This window comes from Aquarana catesbeiana, linkage group LG07 (assembly GCF_042186555.1).
Source record: "Aquarana catesbeiana isolate 2022-GZ linkage group LG07, ASM4218655v1, whole genome shotgun sequence".
Taxonomy (NCBI): Eukaryota; Metazoa; Chordata; class Amphibia; order Anura; family Ranidae; genus Aquarana; species Aquarana catesbeiana.
Window position 1 is genome coordinate 52,047,724 of NC_133330.1, and position 21,365 is coordinate 52,069,088.

At 42.0% G+C, this 21,365-nt stretch overlaps 1 protein-coding gene across 13 annotated transcripts in view; it reads right to left on the reverse strand.

The window, feature by feature from the left end:
• The window catches only part of CADPS (calcium dependent secretion activator), a 666,812-nt gene that overhangs the window by 89,978 nt on the left and 555,469 nt on the right, over positions 1-21,365 (reverse strand). For all 13 annotated transcript variants that reach the window (XM_073592156.1, XM_073592166.1, XM_073592157.1 and 10 more), the window contains one exon: positions 15,901-16,048. In XM_073592156.1, the coding sequence (XP_073448257.1) occupies positions 15,901-16,048 (148 nt within the window). The remainder of the gene's footprint in view (positions 1-15,900; positions 16,049-21,365) is intronic.

Below are 21,365 nucleotides of genomic sequence, written 5' to 3' on the forward strand. Positions count from 1 at the left end.
ATCTCATGATACAGCTATGCTACAGCTCAAAGAAATGCAGCAGGACTTATCTTTTGTGCGTTTATTTTTAAGTGGATGCCCAAAGCAACTCATCTCAACGCACAAAAATTTGTGTTCTGGTATGAATGGGTTCCTATGCTTATCAAACAAGCCCCCCCACTTCATTCTAGCACATTTACTATAGGTTACACTCATCTGCAATCTCATCATTGTGAGATATTTACTGTGTGGTCTGCCTAATGCCACACAGCCCCTGCCCAAAATCTTAACTTGTACCCATACAAGTGCTCCATACCTCCACTCACTTCAATGTGAACCCCCTCAGGAATATGTATATATGGGTATGCGTGTGTGTATGTGCTATTAGGATTAGTTAAAGTGACCCTAAACTCTGGCTTAAAAAGAAAAAAAGAATCTATCAAGTATGCATTTTTAAAGTGGATCTTCACCTTACTGGGCCCCTCTTTATTTTTTTAACCCTGGCTTACCCTATAGCAGGTTCTCCACAGTTCAGATACTCACCCACCCAACGGATACAGCGTTGTCCTGTGGAGACCCTATTCTCAGCAGCCACCACTCAGGTTCTGCGGCACCATGTTTGTGGTTGTGGTTCTTCCGGGTTTAGCCAGGGAGCATCTCCATGATGCACTACTAGGCCCGCCCCCCCTCTTCTGTGAATGAAACACTAAAGCCTCCTGGGATATGTGACGCGCACACAGTACACAACGTTCACCTAGGCGAATGACGTGTATTGAAGGCAGGACTTAAACCCAAGAGCAAGTGGCGTGGAGGAAGGGTGAACAGGAGGAACTTTTCATTTGAGGGTGAAGATCTGCTTTAACTCAAAAAAGGCCCTTCTATTGCCCTCAGCCTCCTCCAAAGTTCAAAATTCCTTTTTGTTTTTGCTGCTGTGATCTAACTTCCTGCTAGAGGGTGACTATGTTCATTCTCCATGGTCCACTGTATGTAAGAAGGTAGCTACCCCCTCTTGCTCACTTCCAACATGGATGAAAGACTAGGATTTGTAGTGTACGTAGAACAGTGCACATGACCACAACTAACATACACTGCTTGTAACAGAAAGTCTCCCTGTAGCCGCACATCTGAACAATTCCTTCAATTGGTGAAGTGTGGCAACCTCAGTCTGGGCTCCAACCAGACCATGCCCTTGGAGCTTAATCATGGGGATAACAAACACTGCTTGTTCTAAACAAATGGAAGTAAGAGGGAAAAATAGATATTTTCCACAGGTTGTTTGTAAGTTCAGGAGCTCAAGGAGGAAGCTTGAAGGAGGCAAAAAAAAACACAGTAAAGCCTCGTACACACAATCGGATTGTTGGCCAACAAAACCGTGGACTTTTGTCGGAAGGGCATTGGCCCAAACTTGTCTTGCATACAAACGGCAAGGAATTGTCTGCTAACAAGTACGAATGTAGTGACATACTACGTTATTTTTCAGCTCTTTAGCGCCACCCTTTGGGTTCCTTCTGCTAATTTCGTGTTAGTAGAAGTTTGGTGAGTGTTGATTCGCGCTTTTCATTCCACACTTTTCATTTCGCACTTTTCAATAAGTTTCTGAACGGTCGTTCATCAACCAGACATGTTGCGGAATCGTAGGAGATATTTATTATTGGCCTTGGAGTTATTGCTTTGACATTATTTTTCTGTTTGAATAATGATTTGATTTGGTATATTTTCTATATTTTTGGATGCATAGAATGCACTTTTTGGTTAAGTTCTATTGGCAGATAGCATGACTAATTTTCTTTGTTTTCTTTTTTTAATGCACAATAAAAAAATTGTGTAGAATAATACTTGGCTAGGTGTTTTACTTCAAATGACAGTTTGGGAGTAGGCAGTTACATTAAAAAAAATACAATGTAAAATTGACAAGGGACACCAACATAGTTGACGGGATAAACTACGGGATAATGGTGTTGTGGTAACTTGCCCAAAAAAACAAAACAAAAACTAAAAAAAAAATAATAATGTTATTCTTGATATCACTAAAAAAAAGCCTTTGAAAATTTGTTTGCAATAACTGCATCAGTATCACCAGCAAAGCAGCTTCATTATTATCCCATTAAAGAAGAAGAGAATTGTGCGCTGCATTTCATAATTTGCCACGTCACGAATGTTAATTCTCTATTACGAATGCTAGTTTACAAGACCGACCACTTCTGGCCCGTCCTTGCTTCTGAGCATGCGTGTTTGTTGGACGACGGAATTGTGTACACACGGTCAGAAAATCTGACAAAAGACGTTTATCCGCGGAAAATTTTAAAACCTGCTAGCCAACATTTGTCCACGGAAAATCTGACAACAATTGTCTAATGGAGGATTTTCCACCAACAACCTGTCATCTCACATTTCCCATCGGAAAATCCGATCGTGTGTACGGGGCTTAAGAGACAATTTCAAGAGAAATGGATTACACAGTCATTAAGTAGTGGAAAGTGTATGGATTATTTTTGGAGAATAAGAATATTGTTTAGTGCCACTTTAATTTAAGCTCACAATGCAATGCAAATGCTTGCTTTGGTTTAGAGTCAAGGTTTTCCCTAATGTCTCAGTTGGTCAGAACATCAGATTTATTTAAAAAAAAATGGCAACATTCAAAGTTGCTTCAAAACATAGTTCAGTGTGAGGCAGTAACTTATGCACTGATAATTTCCATGTGTTTCATGTGTCTATCAACTAAGTTTTTCTTTAAAAATACCATACCACAGCAACTGTCACTTTCCATAGCACTTATGCTACATTACCTCAGAGCTGCTTCTGATAACACATTCATTAGGCTTATTCCCTGTTAATTTGAGTGACAATTTCTTGAAGTAAGTGTACTCTTTGTAGACTACCGAGATAGAATTGACATATGGGTGACATTGTATTCAAATATTTATCAAACTATTTGGTGGTTTTTAGAATGTGCTATCCAGTTAAACCCAAGAAGAAAAATTAAGTATATTACAGCTTACCAGTCCAAAGATGGGGTGACTGCATTTTTTCAAGGCTAAGTACATCTTCTTCAAGTACAGAAAATATCTGCTGATCTTGCCAGGATTTCTGTCCTTGTAAATTCTGTGCACTGAATTGATATCTCAATAATTTATGCTTTCCAAGCTACTATCTTCTTTGAAGTACTCTTATGTTAGGGAGATGAGGAGAGGAGGAGATGTATGTAGTCCAAGTCAGAGAAACAACGGGGGTAACAATGCTGCAACTCCAAAGATACAGTGAAGTGAGGGCTGTCACTCTACAACAGGAAGTGAGTTAAGCCCCATACATACTATCAGATTTTCTGCTGATTTTTGTCTTCAGATTTACCAAAACCATGTAGTGCAAGGGCCTGCCTGATTGCATACAAATTGAAACTCCTATAGTTTGACCTCATATTATATGGTTTTGGTAAATCTGAAGGAAAAAAATCAGCAGAAAATCTGATATTGTGTATGGGGCTTTAGTGTCCTTAAAACAGTATAGAAAAAAAACTGTTACCCCAGACTGCTCTTCTGAATTAGACTACATAATACCTTCACCTCTCTTCATCACAAAGGAGTAGTTCAAGGAAGGTAGTGCCTGGAAACATTTACAACATTGAGGTATTAATTCAGGGCACATGGACTTACAAGGACAGAAAATTTGGTTATATCAACATGTTTTTTTTTTTTTTTTTTTTTTACTTGCAAAACATTTATTTAGCCTACAAAACGCCATATCTAAGGACTGGCCAGCTGAAATATATATTTTTTTGTTTTATGGTTTAATCTACACCTTGAGGTAAAAGTTTACAAAGTGGTATTTTAACAAGGTGGTGGGACCTTCTAGAGGAAAAAAGAACAATGCCAAAAATTAGGCAATAATATACAGTTCTCAACTAAAATATATCATGCAATGGGACTAATTTACTAAACAATACACCCTTGTGCTAGTGCCTACACACACAGCTTACACACAGTGCCTTGAAAAAGTATTCACACCCCTTGACATTCTTCACATTTTGTCATGTTACAACCAAGAATGTAAATGTATTTTATTGGGATTTTATGTGATAGACCAACACAAAGTGGCACATAATTGTGAGGTGGAAGGAAAATGATAAATGGTTTTCAATTTTTTTTTACAAATAGATATTTGAAAAGTGTGGGGTGCATTTGTATTCAGCTGTCTTTACTCTGATACCCCTAACTAAAATCTAGTGGAACCAATTGCCTTTAGAAGTCACCTAATTAGTAAATAGAGTCCACCTGTGTGTAATTGAATCTCAGTATAAATACAGCTGTGCTGTGAAGCCCTCAGAGGTTTGTTAGAGAACCTTAGTGAACAAACAGCATCATGAAGGCCAAAGAACACGCCAGGTCAAGGATAAAGTGGTGTAGAAGTTTAAAGCAGGGTTAGGTTATAATAAAAATATCCCAAGTTTTGAACATCTCGCGGAGCTCTGTTCAAACCATCATCCGAAAATGGAAAGAGTGTGGCACAACTGCAAACCTACCAAGACATGGCCATCCACCTAAACTGACAGGCTGGGCAAGGAGAGCATTAATCAGAGAAGCAGCCAAGAAGCCCATGGTAACTCTGGAGCAGCTGCAGAGATCCACAGCTCAGGTGGGAGAATCTGTTCACAGGACAACTATTAGTCCTGCACTCCACAAATCTGGCCTTTATGGAAGAGTGGCAAGAAGAAAGTCATTGTTGAAAGAAAGCCATAAGAAGTCCCATTTGCAGTTTGCGAGAAGCCATGTGGGGGACACAGCAAACATAAGGAAGAAGGTGCTCTGGTCAGCTGAGACCAAAATTTTACTTTTTGGCCTAAAAGCAAAACGCTATGTTTGGCGGAAAACTAACACTGCACATCACCCTGAACACACCGTCCCCATTGTGAAACATGGTGGTTGCAGCATCATGTTGTGGGGATGCTTTTCTTCAGCAGGGACAGGGAAGCTGGGAGGAGATGATGGAAAGATGGATGGAGCCAAATACAGGGCAATCTTAGAAGGAAACCTGTTAGAGTCTGCAAAAGACTTGAGACTGGTGCGGAGGTTCACCTTCCAGCAGGACAAATGTACAGCCAGCTTTACAATGGAATGGTTTAGATCAAAGTATATTCATGTGTTAGTATGGCCCAGTCAAAGTCCAGACCTAAATACAATTGAGAATCTGTGGCAAGAGTTGAAATTTGCTGTTCACAGATGCTTTCCATCCAATCTGACAGAGCTTGAGCTATTTTGCAAAGAAGAATGGGCAAAAATGTAACTCTCTGAATGTGCAAAACTGGTAGAGACATCCCCAAAACGACTTGTAGCTGTAACTGCAGGTGGTTCTACAAAGTATTGACTCAGGGGGGCTGAATACAAATGCACGCCACACTTTTCACATATTTATTTGTAAAAAGTTTTGAAAATCATTTATCTTTTTCCTTCCACTTCACAAATGTGCCACTTTGTTTTGATCTATCCCATAAAATCCCCCAAAAAATACATTTACGTTTTTGGTTGTAACATGACAAAATGTGGAAAATTTCAAGGGGTATAAATACTTTGTAAAAGAGACATTATATATTGTATATAGTATAATTTACTAACAAGAGCGGTTTGTTATGGAATGTGCACTCCAGTATCTAAATTTATGCCAGCTAAGTCATGGCGTGCCTAAATTAATATGTTTTATTGTTTTTAGGTCTGTCTATGCTGTTAGAATTTTTAAAAGTGCATACTATATACTGTAGCTGTGGCCTGCCAGATGCGGCCCTTTTCTTACTTTTATTCGGCCCTTGAGGAATTGCTACCCTCACTGTCAGCAACAGTGGGGCATAGTTCCTGCCGTTCTATTCCTCCTACTGACACCAATGATGGGGCACTAGTCCTCTCACTGATATCAACCATGGAGCCCTATTCCTCCCACTGACACCAAAGATGGGCCAATGCTCCTCCCACTGATGCCAATGATAGAACACTATTCCTCCCAATGACACCAAGAATGGGGCACTGTTCCTACCACTGACATCAACGATGGGGCACTTTTCCTCCCACTGATACCAATGATGGGGCACTATTCTTTCCCCTAATACCAAAGATGGGGTACTGTTTACTCCCTTTGACACCAGGACATTTTCTAATCCCACTGGCCCACGTCCAGTCCCCCTGAAGTTTGAGGGACAGTAAACTAGCCCTTTATTTAGAAAGTTTTAAGATCCCTGCTATATAGGAATAAAACTGCATCAACTGCACACAGCTTTTACTATAAAAGACTGTACAGTATTTAATTGAACCATGTGCTAAGAACTGTACATGCAGGTATTCTTGTGCAAATGCACAAATTGCAAGCACAAACCGGTTTACAAGATTCCATACAATTGTGGTTAGAATAGAGGTTCCAGTGATTAATACCTGTACATGTGCTGACTTTTCCCTACAACAGAATAGCGCAAAGGGTTTTTGGCATGCAGTGTAGCTTGATGCATGTGCATTGCTTAGCGTGAGTCAGTCACATTTTAAATATTTTATTTATTGGAAAAATTTTTACGTGCATTTTATAGTGTACCAAACTAGGACTGCACTGTACACATTGAACATCAGTGTACGATCTGCTAACTAGGATAACGGAAACCAATCACTATGTGCATGAATGCAAGCCCATGAAGTAACCATATTGTAATGATTTCTCCCTGCTCTGATTCATTTGCCAAGATTTGCCTGCTTAATGACCAGGCCATTTCATTTTTTTTTTTGCGATATGGCACTGCATTGCATTAACTGACAATTGTGCGGTCCTGCGATGCTGTACTCAAACAAAATTGATGTCTTTTTTTTTCCCACAAATAGAGCTTTCTTTTGGTGGTATTTGATCACCTCTGCGGTTTTTATTTTTTGTGCTATAAACAAAAAATGAGCAACAATTTTGAAAAAACCCCAATATTTTTTACTTTTTGCTGTAATAAATATCCCCAAAAATGTTTTTAAAAATCAAATCAGTTTTGGCCAATATATTTTCTTCTACATACATTTGGTAAAAAAAAAATTGCAATAAGCATATATTGATTGGTTTGCACAAAAGTTATAGCGTCTACAAACTATGGGATAGATTTATGGCATTTTTATTATTATTTTTTACTAGTAATGGTGGTGTTCAGCGGTTTTTAGCGGTACTGCGATATTGCGGCGGACAGATCGGACACTTTTGACACATTTTTGGGACCACTGACATTTAGACAGCGATCAGTGCTATAAAAATGCACTGATTACTGTATAAATGTCACTGGCAGGGAAGGGGTTAACACTAAGGGGCGATCAAGGGGTAAATGTGTTCCCTCGTTTGTGTTTCTAACTGTGGGGGGACGGAACCTAGCAAGTAGGAGCAGATGATCTGTCTCTCCTCTCCTCACAGAACAGGGATGCGTGTACACACACACACACACATCCCTGTTCTGGCTCTCGTGCCCGCGATCATGCTTGGCCGGCGGTCATCGCGACCACTGGCCACGCGCATTGGCTCCCCCGCCATGCAGCGCCTGCTATAGGCATTTAAGGGGCCGACGTACAGCTACGACGGTTCGCGGGATCGTGCCGACCTGCCGCAGTATAATAATGGCAGCTGGTCTGCAAGTGGTTAAAGATAGCTAAAGTAGGTCCTGATTCAATTTCTACATAGATATATGTAAATGTCAGAAGTAGCTCTGCTCAAATAAGGGAGCTCATGTATGACAGTCATACTTTTATTTTTAAACATATGTTGAATTAACAATAAAATAGTACACAAGAAAAACAATAGTGGCCTCTTTCATCTCAGCAGTATACAGCATTAAAAGCTCCATGATGGGTCCAGCAGATCACATCACTAGTGATAATTCAGGGAATAAGCTTATATAGTGGAAGACTAACATTAATCAATATCAACCAGGTGTCAGTTGTCGGAGGAGAGGGTAGTTTCCATGATAACGGAATCATTTTTGAAGCGTAGAAGTAGAGGATGCGCAATAAGCATTTAGCATAGTTGGAGGCAGGTAGGTCTGCAAAGATGATAGGAAGACCAAAAGCTGACGAGAGAAAGTATTGTCTTCCAACCAGAAGGAATGGACAAGGGGACTGGACCACAAGCAGTGTAGAAAGTCAGCTGTACCACAGCCACAAAAACAAGTAGCTGCTGGGCACAGGCCCATTTTATATAACCCAACAGGTGTGAAGTGACTGCGCTGAAACAGCTTCAGTTGCATTACACTGTCTCTGGAAGAAATTATTGAGCTTTTATATGTCTGCTTAAATTCCAGCCACTCTAAATCGGTAAATTGTAAGTCTGGCAGAGACCATTTCTGTTGGAGTTGTCAATGAGCGCAGAATAGTACTGGGAAATAAACTTGGTATCATCTCGCCTCTTCAAGAGCTTTTTAAGGGGAGAGAGAGTTATTGGGTTAGTAAGGGATCCAAAGTGTAACCTAACAGCATGACCAAGTTGGTAATAGTAAAATAAAAACTAGCGAGAAGATCAAATTCCTCAAGCCTTAGTTTTATTTAAATGAATGGGCTGAAAATGCACTGCGTTTGAATCACACAGGAATTCCTGGTGTGAACCAGCTCTTAAACTCTTGCATGACATACAGATGACATAGAAGTGTAATACCACAAGAAGACTATCACTGCATATCTGGAACAGTAAGCAATTTAAGAGGGAGGGGGTGGACCATACAGGGTTGTTCGGTGAAGCCAACCATTGGTCAGGCAAAATACATTTTTGTATACAAAGACATATGGAGAGGAAAGAGTTAGGCAGAGTGGGGCCATGAAAGTGGGGGACCTCATTTCTATAGACAATATTATATAGGAATTCAATAGAGGAAGCTATGGCAGCCTCAGTGGAAGTACATGCATTAGCTGGTGATGGACTGAGCCAGACACAGATATGGACCAGCTGAATTCTAACTAAAATACAGATATGGGAGCTGTCTTCCAAAAAGATTGCAATTCTGTCCAACTAGTTCTGAGATTTACCCAGCTGTATCAAACACAGCCAAGATGATGACCCAACTTTTCTCTGCTGTAGTTAGGGAAGTACAGCTTAGTCACTTCCATGCCTCTAGACTGTAATTGGACAATGAAGGTGTGGCAGCAGTCAACCCTCTTTTTACTCTCTACCAGTCAGCATATTACTTGCGAGTGCATTGTGCATTTTGCACAGCCTGATTGGCTTCTAGTGCTTTCCCTCCCCCACTCCCAGCCTCAGTGCTAATGTGCAGAGCATTACGGTTACTTATTTTTTTTGCAAATATACCTTAAAATTGTTCACTGGTGTTATTTTATTACATTTAACTGTAGGGAATACTTATAAGTGCATGTATTACAATGGTTCTTAGTACTTACTATGTGCAATTATAACATCATGATATAAAAATCACCCACTTTAACTAAATTCTCTTGATTTGTAAGGTCCCTTGTACATTCTTGTGCACTGTGTTTTTGCATTAGGCAGCCCATTCAGTGCACTTTCATGTCAGCTGTGTCCGCTTTGGAGCATTGCAAATAAGCATCCCTTTTTTCTTATAGGGCAGTGCATTAATTTGAATAGGCTGTTCAATGCATCACAACATACCAAGAATGGCTGATGTAGCATATTTGGCACTGCATCACATACAGTAGCATGTGGATTAGTGTGTACACTATTGCAATCCTCCTGAACTGAAAGGGGTGAACGGGCCCGAAAGAGACCAATAGTAATCTACAGGCTGCTGGTACGATTTTAAAGAAATTAAAACTATAGTATCTAGCAGTATTTAAAAAAAATTATCTTCACAGTGTCCTTACAACTATTTCTTTCCTAAATCCTTAAAAGAGAAAAATGATCAATTGGTGTACACATAACACAACATTTTTTTTTTAATTTATCCAAAGTGAGACAAGGGAGATCCAATGTCAGTCAGGACAAGTACAACAATTGTTCTGGAAAAAATATACTACCCCTAATGACAGAATTCATTTTAACTCATTTCTCACCATAAATCCCACTGGCACCTACTACAATAAAAACGTTAGCCAGACTGGAGGAAGGAATTAGAAAGCCAGGAATGTGATATTGTGTGTATTGTACATAATTACAGCCCTTTAGAAAGTGTCATATTACTATACAAATGGATCACACAGCCGTAAACACTAACAATTTTCTGTACAGCAGCGTCAGTGTATAGCAATAATACCGTCTCCAAAAGTCACAAGGTATGACATGTCTGTGAGCCACATAGAAGCCAGACAATCGGGCTTCAGTAATCTAGGAAACTCATTGTCTGTGGAGTCATGGGGATGTAAAGGAGAGACGTTGAGACGCAACTTGTGAAAGACAGAAACAAATGAAATGGACGAAAGTGTGATATATGGGGTGATAATTAAAGATCAATGAGACTAGAAAACTAGGAACCCACCACGTTTCCTTGCCTCAAACAGACAAAAGAAATATTGTCTAATCATGCTATTAAAGGCCAACAACTTTGTTTGACAGGCCAAGATTTTTCTATTTGTTAGTACTCCAGTAAAAAATTTATTAATTTTTATAGCAATAACTAACTCAAAATCACTGTTACATTTATCAAAATGCAAGGTCTGCTCATCTGATGGACTTCTACTGCCTCATGTAAAAAAAAAAAAAAAAAAAGCATAGTGTTTAAAAGAAAAAGAAATTAAAAGAAATAAGATACAGTCACTCACCTTATACACAAGTTAGGATGATATCACTGGACCTTTTACTGGGATCCTGGGAATGATAAGGAAACCAAATTCCACAAGAAAGCTATCTGGCACCATGCGAGAGCACCTATTTTGCGATATTTAGGATCCTCAGTTTGCCCAGGATCCTGGTAAGAAGATCCAGTGATGCAACCGCACTATAAGCCAGGGTGTAAAGCAAGTTTTTTTATATTTTTTTTTCTTCAAAATTTATTGTTCTCTTTTATTTAACTGTACTTTTTCACATGGGTGGTCTACAAGAAAAGCAGCCCCTTGCGAAATGCGAAATCCACTTTTCCATTTAAACTGGTCCACCATTACTTGCTACTTTATAGTCTGAATTAATATGTTTGGTGGAGTTCTTGAGATGTAACTCCTCTAAAATTTTTATTTATATATATATATATATATATATATATATATATACTGTATATACACAGTACTCAGTATAGATGAGTACACCCCTTTTGAAAAGATTTTGATCAATATCCCAATGAACACAAGAACAATTTCCAAAATTTTGATAAAACTGAGTTTTATAGAACATTTGTTTAGCTCATTACATGAAAATAAGGTTAATAATATAACGTATGCCGTGTACACACGGGTGGAGATTTCAGCATCAAACGTCCGACGGTCTTTCCGACGGACTTCTGAACGAACAGACTTGTCCACGCACGAACGGACTAAAGTTCGTCCTAAAGTCCGTCGAAAGTGCGTTAATTTTGAACGTGATGACGTACGACGAGACTAGAAAAGGAAGTCAATCTCGCCGCTTTTATTGGCGAGATTGACACCTTGTGAGTTCCGTTGCGGGAGCCAGCGCCGAGCTGCTCACTCATCGGGAAAGAAAAATGTTTTTTCCTTTCCCACTGAGCGACAAGCATTGCTGACATTAAGGCCGGGTTCACAGGGTGCGGGGATCTGACTTGGAGCCCCGCCAATACCAGGCACTGTGTTTGGTATGAATTGTGAGGGGGAACTCCACGCCAAATTTTAAATAAAAAAAACAGCATGGGTTCCCCTCCAAGAGCATACCAGGCCCTTAGGTCTGGTATGGATTTTAAGGGGAACCCCCTACTCTGAAAAAACGGCGTGGGGGTCCCCCAAAATCCATACCAGACCCCTATCTGAGCATGCAGCCCGGCCGGTCAGGAAAGGGGGTGGGGACGAGCTTGTGCCCCCCCTCCTGAACCGTACCAGGCCGCATGCCCTCAACATGGGGGGTGGGTGCTTTGGGGAAGGGGGGTGCCCTGCGGCCCCCCACCCCAAAGCACTTTGTCCCCATGTTGATGAGGACAAGGGCCCCTTCCCGACAACCCTAGCCGTTGGTTGACGGGGTCTGCGGGCGGGGGGGCTTATCGGAATCTGGGAGCCCCCCAGATTCCGGCCCCCCACCCTATGTGAATGAGTATGGGGTACATCGTACCTCTACCCATTCACCTGGGGGAAAAAAGTGTCAATAAAAAAACACACTAGACAGGTTTTTAAAGTAATTTATTAGGCAACTCCAGGGGTCTCTTCCGACTCCTCCGCTCTCTCCTGCTTCTTCTCCCAGTCTCCGGCCTCTTCTCCCACTCTCCGGCCTCTTCTCCCGGTCTCTGGTTCTTCTCCCGCTCTCTGGTTATTCTGCCGGGCTCCTCCGCTATCTTCTGCTCTTTTGCCACTCTTTTGCTAGCATTGGCCCGGTCTTCTCCATCGTCTTGTTCCCTCTTCTTCCGATGTTGACATGATGCTCTCTCCCGCTGTAATGCCGTGTGAACAACGACTTATATAGGCATGGGGTGTGGTCACCGGGTGATATCACCCTCGCTCGCTCGTCCCCACCCCCTTTCCTGACCGGCCGGGCTGTGTGCTCGGATAAGGGTCTGGTATGGATTTTGGGGGGACCCCCTTGCCGTTTTTTCGGTGTAGGGGGTTCCCCTTAAAATCCATACCAGACCTAAGGGACATTGTCGCTTCCCTCTCGCGCCCGCTGTAATAGGAAAATGTGTTTTTCCTATTGCAGCGAGCATGAGATGTACAGTACCCTGTCGCCGAGAACCAGTGCGATAGGATCGTGCTGGAAACATTCTCATGGGCAGGTGCTGTAGCTGCCCTTGCGTCGTATTTGGTCCGTCGGACCAGCATACAGAATAACAGATTCCCCGATAGGAACTGACTCCGGCGGAGTTCCGGCGGGAAGATCTGAAACATGTTTCAAATCTAAAGTCAGTCTGATTTTCGACCAAAAAGGTCAGTCGGAAGTCCGATGAAGCCTACACCACACGGTCGGATTGTCCGACGGATTCGTTCTAGCGGACAAGTTCGGTCGAAAAGTCCGCCCATGTGTACATAAGATGACAAAATCTTCAGTTTTACTCAAATTAGTTGATGAAAAAATGAATACACCCCACAACAAAAACTACTACATCTAGTATTTTGTATGACCTCCATGATTTGTAAGGACAGCACCAAGTCTTCTAGGAATGGAATAAGAAGTTGGCGACATATTGCAACATCTATCTTTTTCCATTCACCTCTTTTAGAGCCTGGATGATGGATGGAGAGTGAGCTCAGAATTCCCCCATAGGTGTTCGATTGGGTTCAGATCAGGAGACATACAGTACTTGGCCACAGAATCACTTTCACCCTGTTCTTCAGAAATGCAACAGTGGCCTTAGATGTGTGTTTTGGATCATTGCCATGTTGGAAAAGTACACAACAACCAAGTGCACGGAGTGATGATATCATCTTTCCTTTCAATATAGAGCAGTACATCTGTGAATTAATGATACCATCAATGAAATGCAGTTCCCTGACACCAGCAGCACTGATGCAGCCCCACAGAAGGACACTGCCACCGCCATGTTTCACTGTAGGCACTATGCATTTTTCTTTGTACTCCTCACCTTTGCAACACTATTTAGTTTTGAAACCATCAGTTTCAAAAACATTTATCTTGGTCTCATCACTTCAGAGTACAGAGTCCCAGTAGTCCTCAACTTTTTCAGCATGGGCCTTGGCAAATTCTAGGCAGGCTGTTTTGTGCATGGGCTTTAGGAGAGGCTTCTTTCATGGACTACACCTATGCATGCCATTTCTCTGTAGTGTACGCCATATTGTGTCATGGGAAACAATCACCCCAGTTTGGCTTTCTACTTCTATTTTCTTCAACTCTTCTCTTCAGAACACGCTCCTGTTGAGGTGTTAACTTCCGTAGACCGCCTAGACATCTCTGTGAGATGGTCGCAGTTCCAGCTTTGTTACATTTTTGTATCACTTTTGCTACAGTTTTCTGACTGATAAGTAAAGCTTTGCTGGTCTTCTTTTAGCCGACAACCTTTCTTGTGTAAATAAATAATTTTCTTTCTCTGGCCTTGTGACATTTCTCTTCCATGTGATACCATTACGGACAGCATGAAATTGGAAGGGGATTTCTTTGTTATGTAACACCCTTTTTTTTCAATCGAATGTCTGCTGGACACCTGTTTAATGAATAATTAGATTCACCGGTAGTTGAATTCTTGTTAATTAGGATTTTGTCTAAAATTTAGCTTTGCTCCTAAGACTTTCATTGAGGTATATCTATTTTTGCAACATGGTCTTGAATAAATTTGTTAAGAAAATACCTTTTTGTGTGTGCCAATTAACAAATCTTGGTTGCAAGCAATGGCCTGCATTTGTGGGAGTGCTTTTTAGTATAGTGTCCCATAGAAAATTGATTGATTCTGAAAGGAATGTAAAGGTTTTCTGACAAATCTGTTGGGGTGTACTTATTTACAGTATGATGAGCACTGTATTTAAAAATATATATACATATATATGTATATAGATAGTATATGGCTGGGTACCTTTGGATTTCTTTAAGGAAATTCATTCTTATAGTATGGTTTTCTCGATTTTTACCTTCAACTTTTTTTGTATCCCCCTTTAAAGACTTTTTCTTGTCTGAGTTCTGTCTAGCCTTGTACTCTTCAGTATGCATTTATCCGCAGAAAACCAACTCTGGATCCAGAGTCTCACACTTTCAGAAATAAAAACCTAACAGAGGCTCCCCTCTTTACCACTTTGGTTTTGTTGCTGTCTGTGTCCTTCTTAGATAGGTATTCCCTCCCCTCAAGTAAAGGTTGATCTACCCAGAAAGTGCACTGACAGCAACAGAACCTCAACAGAGGTTCTAACCCTTCCCTAATCTTTCCAACCTGAGAAAAAAATGTTGTCTGTCATCCCGTGATCACTCCACAGAGAGCCAGAACAGGGATCTGTGAATGTAAACAAACAGATCCGCGTTCTGACAGGGGAGTAGAGAGAGATTGTCTGTTCCTAGTGATCAGGAACAGCGAACTCTCTATTCCTCCAGTCAGTATACTCCCCCCACAGTTAGAAACACCTCCCAGTGAACACATTTAGCCCCTTAATCACCCCTTGTTAACCCTTTCCCTACCAGTGTCATTTATACAGTAATCAGTGCATTTTTATAGCACTGATCGCTGTATAAATGTCCCTGGTCCCACAAAAGTGTCCAATCTGTCTGCCACATTGTCACAGTCCCAGTAAAAATCGCTGATCATCGCCATTACTAGTAAAAAATAAATATAAATAAATAAATCTATCCCCTATTTTGTAGACGCTATAACTTTTGCGGAAACCAAACAATATACGCTTATTGCGATTTTTTTTACCAATAATATGTAGAAGAATACATATTGGTCTAAACTGAGGAAGACTTTTTTGGGGGGGATATTTATTATAGGGATAAAGTAAAAAAATATTGCTTTTTTTTCAAAATTTCGCTTTTTTTTGTTCATAGCGCAAAAAATTAAAACCACAGAGGTGATCAAATACCACCAAAAGAAAGCTCTATTTGTGGGAAAAAAAGGACATAAATTTTGTTTGGGTACAACGTCGCAGAACCGTGCAATTGTCAGTTAAACCGACGCAGTGTCGTATCGCAAAAAAAGGCCTGGGGGGTAAATCCTTCCGGTCCTTAAGTGGTTAAAGATCAATAATGTAAATAAACAGTAAACTTATCAAACTCTTGGGTTTACAATGAGAGTGCATATGTCGTCATAGGTATACATTCTAATCCCAGTACATTCATTATGTCAGAATTAGCATTTCTGTGAAAAACACACATTTTTGGTTAAGGTAACTTTAGGAAATAAAGCTAATGGATTAGTACATAATCATTAAGTATAAAGTCAAGTTTTACCTCTTGTCCCATCTCCATGCTGCAAAGTTTTGTTGATTGCGCTTTTGCATCAACCATAACATTAAACATGGTACAAATGGACTGCGGCACCCGGAAGTCTGTCGATCGGCTGGTTTTCTGTAACTTTACCTCAAATGCAATTCTAGTCCTGTTCAAAAATGAAAAGATAACAACATAAAAACACTGCCAGAAAACACATTGTAACAAGTTCTACTTTTTATTACATTTAGGCCCCTTTCACACGATCGGACTGTTCAGGTCCGCCTGTCAGTTTTGACGGCAGACCTGAACGGGTGCTCCATGCTAGTCTATGGAGTGACGGATGTCAGCGGTGACATGTCCGCTGACATCCGACCCGGTCCGATCCGCTAAAAGCAGACGGATGCCTCTACGTTCAGATCCGTTGCTGGCGGATCGGATTAGGTGAGATCTGATGAAAATGGACATGCTGTCCGTTTTTGTCCGATCTCTCCATAGAAACCAGTGGCGCTCGACAAACCCCCCTTGCTCAGTGAGCAGAGAGGGACCTGTCATCCGGAGAGATCTTCCGCTGAACCGGCGGACCGAGGCGGAATCCGTGGAAGCGGATCTGCCTCGTGATCAGGCCTATTTTCTGCATGTGAGTGGTCAGGTGGAACAAGTACAGCAGCACATGTTCTGTATTCATTCCAAATACATTCTTAGGCCTCATGCACACTTCAGCACAAAAACACCCATTTTATAGGCATTTGACATTTTCTTTTCGGCCTTCAAACACCCCTTCATATTAGCCTATGTGTGCATGCACATATACAGTAGGAGTTTAAACGTGTTCAGAGGCAGGGGTGCTTAGAGGCAGAAAAAAAAACTCCAAAAACTCTAAATGCGTGTACACACATTTAAACATGCTTAACCCTCCTGGCAGTATTCCCGAGTGTGAATCGGGGTGAAATTTCAGTACCATTAGCAGTAACTCTGAGTCACACTCGGGATTGCATTGCAGGATCCTGGAAGAGGTTACTTGTACCCACGTTCCTGCGATGTACTCCAGCTGTGTCCGGCGGCCAGATCTTCCGCCCAATGCTCTGTGTGTCCTGGCTTCTATTCCCTGCAAGCGTCGTGACGCATGGGGGCGGAACCGGCGGCAATTTAAAAATGTATAACACACACTCAATACATTGTAATCTTATTGAAATACATTGCTGTATCAAATCATTTTATCTTAGTTTGTCCCCAGTGCTCTGTCCAGTGCCCCGACTGCAGTTTTACTGTTCTCTCTGCCTGTAAACTGTAGAACATCCATGGCATTCAAAAAGCGTGCCTCTACATCAAAAGTGGTTTATGGCCTGCTTGAAAACAGTGATAGCGATACAGAATCACTTGCAGAATTGAGTGATAGTGATTCGTGGGGAAATTCGTCATTCGTCGATTCTGCAACTGAGCTCAGTGATGTGCGGACTTGGTGCTCTATTGACTATGGTACAGATCACGCAGCGCCCCCAAGATTCTCATTTACTGGAGCACCTGGTATGAAAGTGGACATTGAAGATGACATCCCTTAGCACACCTACAACTATTTCTAACCGATGAGGTTATTGAAAAAATAGTTACGGAGACAAACCGGTACCAAGAGCAACAAGCTACTACGCATAGGAAGTTTTCAAGAAGTAGAAAGTGGGAATCAGTGACCAAAGATGACATTTGGAAATTTCTGGGCTTAATAATACTTCAGGGAGTGGTGGGAAAACCCCTGCAGAAGTGGTATTGGACAATTAACAAATTACTTGCTACTCCATTCTTTGGCACGGTCATGTCAGAGTACAAATTTTCCCTGATAATGAAATATTTGCACTTCGAAAACAATGAAGAATTGGATAAAACTACTCATCCAGCACCAAAACTCAAGAAAATTTGGGAAGTATATCAAATGATTCTGAAGAATTTCCAACAGAGCTATGTGCCAGATAGAGATATTTGCATAGATGAAAGGCTCGGCTGGATACAAAGAATGGCATCAAAGAGAGCACAATTTGGCGTAAAATCCTTCATGCTATGCAAATCATCAACTGGCTACATTTGGAATTCTGTCCTATACACTGGAAAAGGAACAAAATTCAACCCAAAATACAGCAACTATGGAATGGCAACATCTTCCGTTCTTTCACCGACCGAGCCATTGCTAAATCAGGGCTATTGTGTAACTACTGACAACTTGTACATATCTCCTGAACTCTTTGAGTTTCTTCTGCAGAATAAAATGGATGCCTATGGAACCGTTAGGGCTACCCAGCGTGACATGCCGCCAATGTTTGGCACTTAGAAGCTGAAGACTTGAAAAATGGTTGCCTGGCAGAAAGGCAAAATGATGGCACTGCGATGGTGTGACAAAAAGATCTGTGCCTTATGAGTACAGTGTGAGGTGTTGACAAAGCAATGACATTCTATCCAGCAATGCGGAAACAGCAAAAAAAGTACTACAAGATCTTCAGGCATCTTCTTGAGCAATGCTTGTGGAATGCCTACATTCTACTAAAAAAAAAAAAAGCGACAAGCCTATGATCCATTCTGACTTTATTTGGAAAATTACGAACTGATCTTCGTGAACCACCAAACACCAATGGCTGTGAATAGAGCTGGATGTCATGCTGCTGGCGTTGTCAACCCAGAATTCCTGACTGGTCATCACTTCATGGACCACATCCCACCAACTGAGAAAAAAGTCAGCACCTGCAAGGATGTGTGTGCTTTGTTGCTCAAAGAGAGATGACAGTGGAAAGACAATCCGAAAGGAAACCAGGTTCGTTTGTACTGATTGTGATGTCGGACTTTGTGCAGTCCCATGTTTCAAAATTTTTCATACCCGGGATGTTTACTGAACCAATATGACTAGTAATATTGCACCCTTGTTTGGACAAATTTCAGTGTTTTTGATTCCCAGGTGTTATATATATATATACACTGTATTCAGTTTAGCTAGATCCGTTCCTGTTATTATCTTCCTACTGACAAGCAGGCAGGTGTTGTTACAGTATTTGAAGAAAATTGCTGGTGTTCTTCTGATCCTATTAGTCCTATTAGCTACAGTATTTACAGTTAGTGTAGTGCGACCTTTGCACAGTGTTCAGCTAAAGCTACCTGTAGAAGATTGGTGGTGTTTTTCTGATCCTATCACTACCGCAGGCAGCTACATTATTTTTTAGTGTAGTGCGACCTCTGGACAGTGTTCAGCTAAAGCTACAAGTTAGTGTAGTGAGACCTCTGCACAGTGTTCAGCTAAAGCTACAAGTTAGTGTAGTGAGACCTCTACACAGTGTTCAGCTAAAGCTACAAGTTAGTGTAGTGCGACCTCTGCACAGTGTTCAGCTAAAGCTACAAGTTAGTGTAGTGCGACCTCTGCACAGTGTTCAGCTAAAGCTACAACTTAGTGTAGTGCGACCTCTGCACAGTGTTCAGCTAAAGCTACAAGTTAGTGTAGTACGACCTCTGCACAGTGTTCAGCTAAAGCTACAAGTTAGTGTAGTGCGACCTCTGCACAGTGTTCAGCTAAAGCTACAAGTTACTGTAGTGCGACCGCTGCACAGTGTTCAGCTAAAGCTACCTGTAGAAGGTTGGTGGTGTTTTCCTGATCCTATGACTACCGCAGGCAGCTACATTATTTACACGTTAGTGTAGTGTGACTCTGCACAGTGTTCAGCTAAAGCTACAAGTTAGTGTAGTGCGACCTCTGCACAGTGTTCAGCTAAAGCTACCTGTAGAAGGTTGGTGTTGTTTTCCTGATCCTATCACTACCGCAGGCAGCTACATTATTTACAGGTTAGTGTAGTGCGACCTCTGCACAGTGTTCAGCTAAAGCTACAAGTTAGTGTAGTGCGACCTCTGCACAGTGTTCAGCTAAAGCTACAAGTTAGTGTAGTGCGACCTCTGCACAGTGTTCAGCTAAAGCTACCTGTAGAAGATTGGTGGTGTTCTCATACTAATAATACTAAAAGCAGGCAGTTGATTCTGCTAGCTGCAGTATTAGTATATATATATATATATATATATATATATATATATATATATATATGTATATATATATATCCCAGCTTAGTGCAGCTACATCTCACTGCAGGCCATTAGTATGTCTGGAAAGCCAACAAGGAGAGGCAGAAAGTCACAAGCCAATAAAAGAGGGCAAGCAGGCTCTGTGTCTAGAGGCAACAGTGCTGGTCGTGGACACGGTGCATCCTCATTAGCACGTGGCCGTGGGACACGCTTGGACTTTTTTTTCGGCAGCTGGCCGTGTTGAGCCGCAACATGCGGAAGACTTGGTCGAGTGGATGACCAAGCCGTCCTCATCCTTCTCATCCTCTCTCACTCATGCTCAGGGTACTTTGTCTGGCAAAGCATCTGCCAATGCGGCCTCTTCCCTTGGCTCAATGGCATCAGTGACTCGTTCCCTAGCCCCACCATGTCCTCCTGAGGAGTCCCTCGAACTGTTTGATCACAGTGTTGGGTACATGCTCCAGGAGGATGCCCAGCGTTTAGAAGGCTCTGATGATGATACTGAACTAGATGAAGCCAGTAACGTGAGCATGGACAGAGGGGGTGCCCAAGAAGGACAGCAATCTGGCAGTCATGTTCCCCCTGCTGCAGCATACTGCCAGGTTTGCTCCAGTGATGAGGAGGGAGGGGATGATGAGGTCCCTGACTCAATGTGGGTGCCTGATAGGAGAGAGGAGGAGGAGGCACATCACCAACGAGGCAGGATGCCCTCCAGGGGCCAGCCTAAGGGCAGCACACTGACTGCATCACACCTCAGAGCTCCGCGTGTGCAGGGCGCTGCTGTCTCTGCGCGTTATTCCAAAAGTTCTTTGGTGTGGGCCTTTTTTGAGACAAGTGCATCAGATGGCACTGATGCTATTTGCAACATATGTCTCAAGCGTATCTCGCATGGCCAAAACATCTCCCGCTTGGGCAGCACATGCTTGACCAGACATAAGTTGACCTGCCATGCAGTTCGTTGGCAAGCGTACCTAAAAGACCCACACCAAACTACAAAGAGGACCTCTCCTTACTCCTCATCAGCTGGGATCTCCAACCCCACTATACCTTCAGTCCTCTCTGAGACCTGCACTGAGAGTAATGAAGGTGTAGAATTAGGTGTGTCACAGCCAAGTAATTGCGGGCAATCTGCTATCGGTACACCGACGTCAGATTGTACCAGGCAAATTTCCCTGCCCCAGCTGTTGCACCGCAAAAAGAAGTTCACTCCCAGCCATCCACATGCCCAGTGGTTGAATGCTAGCTTGGCAAAATTGCTAGCACTTCAACTGCTTCCTTTTCAGTTGGTAGACTCTGCCCCCTTCTATGAGTTTGTGGAATGTGCGGTTCCTCAGTGGCAGGTTCCCAAACACCACTTTTTCTCACGGAAGGCGATTCCGGCTCTCTACCGGCATGTGGAAGGCAATGTCTTGGCCTCGCTGGACAGGGCAGTCAGCGGTAAG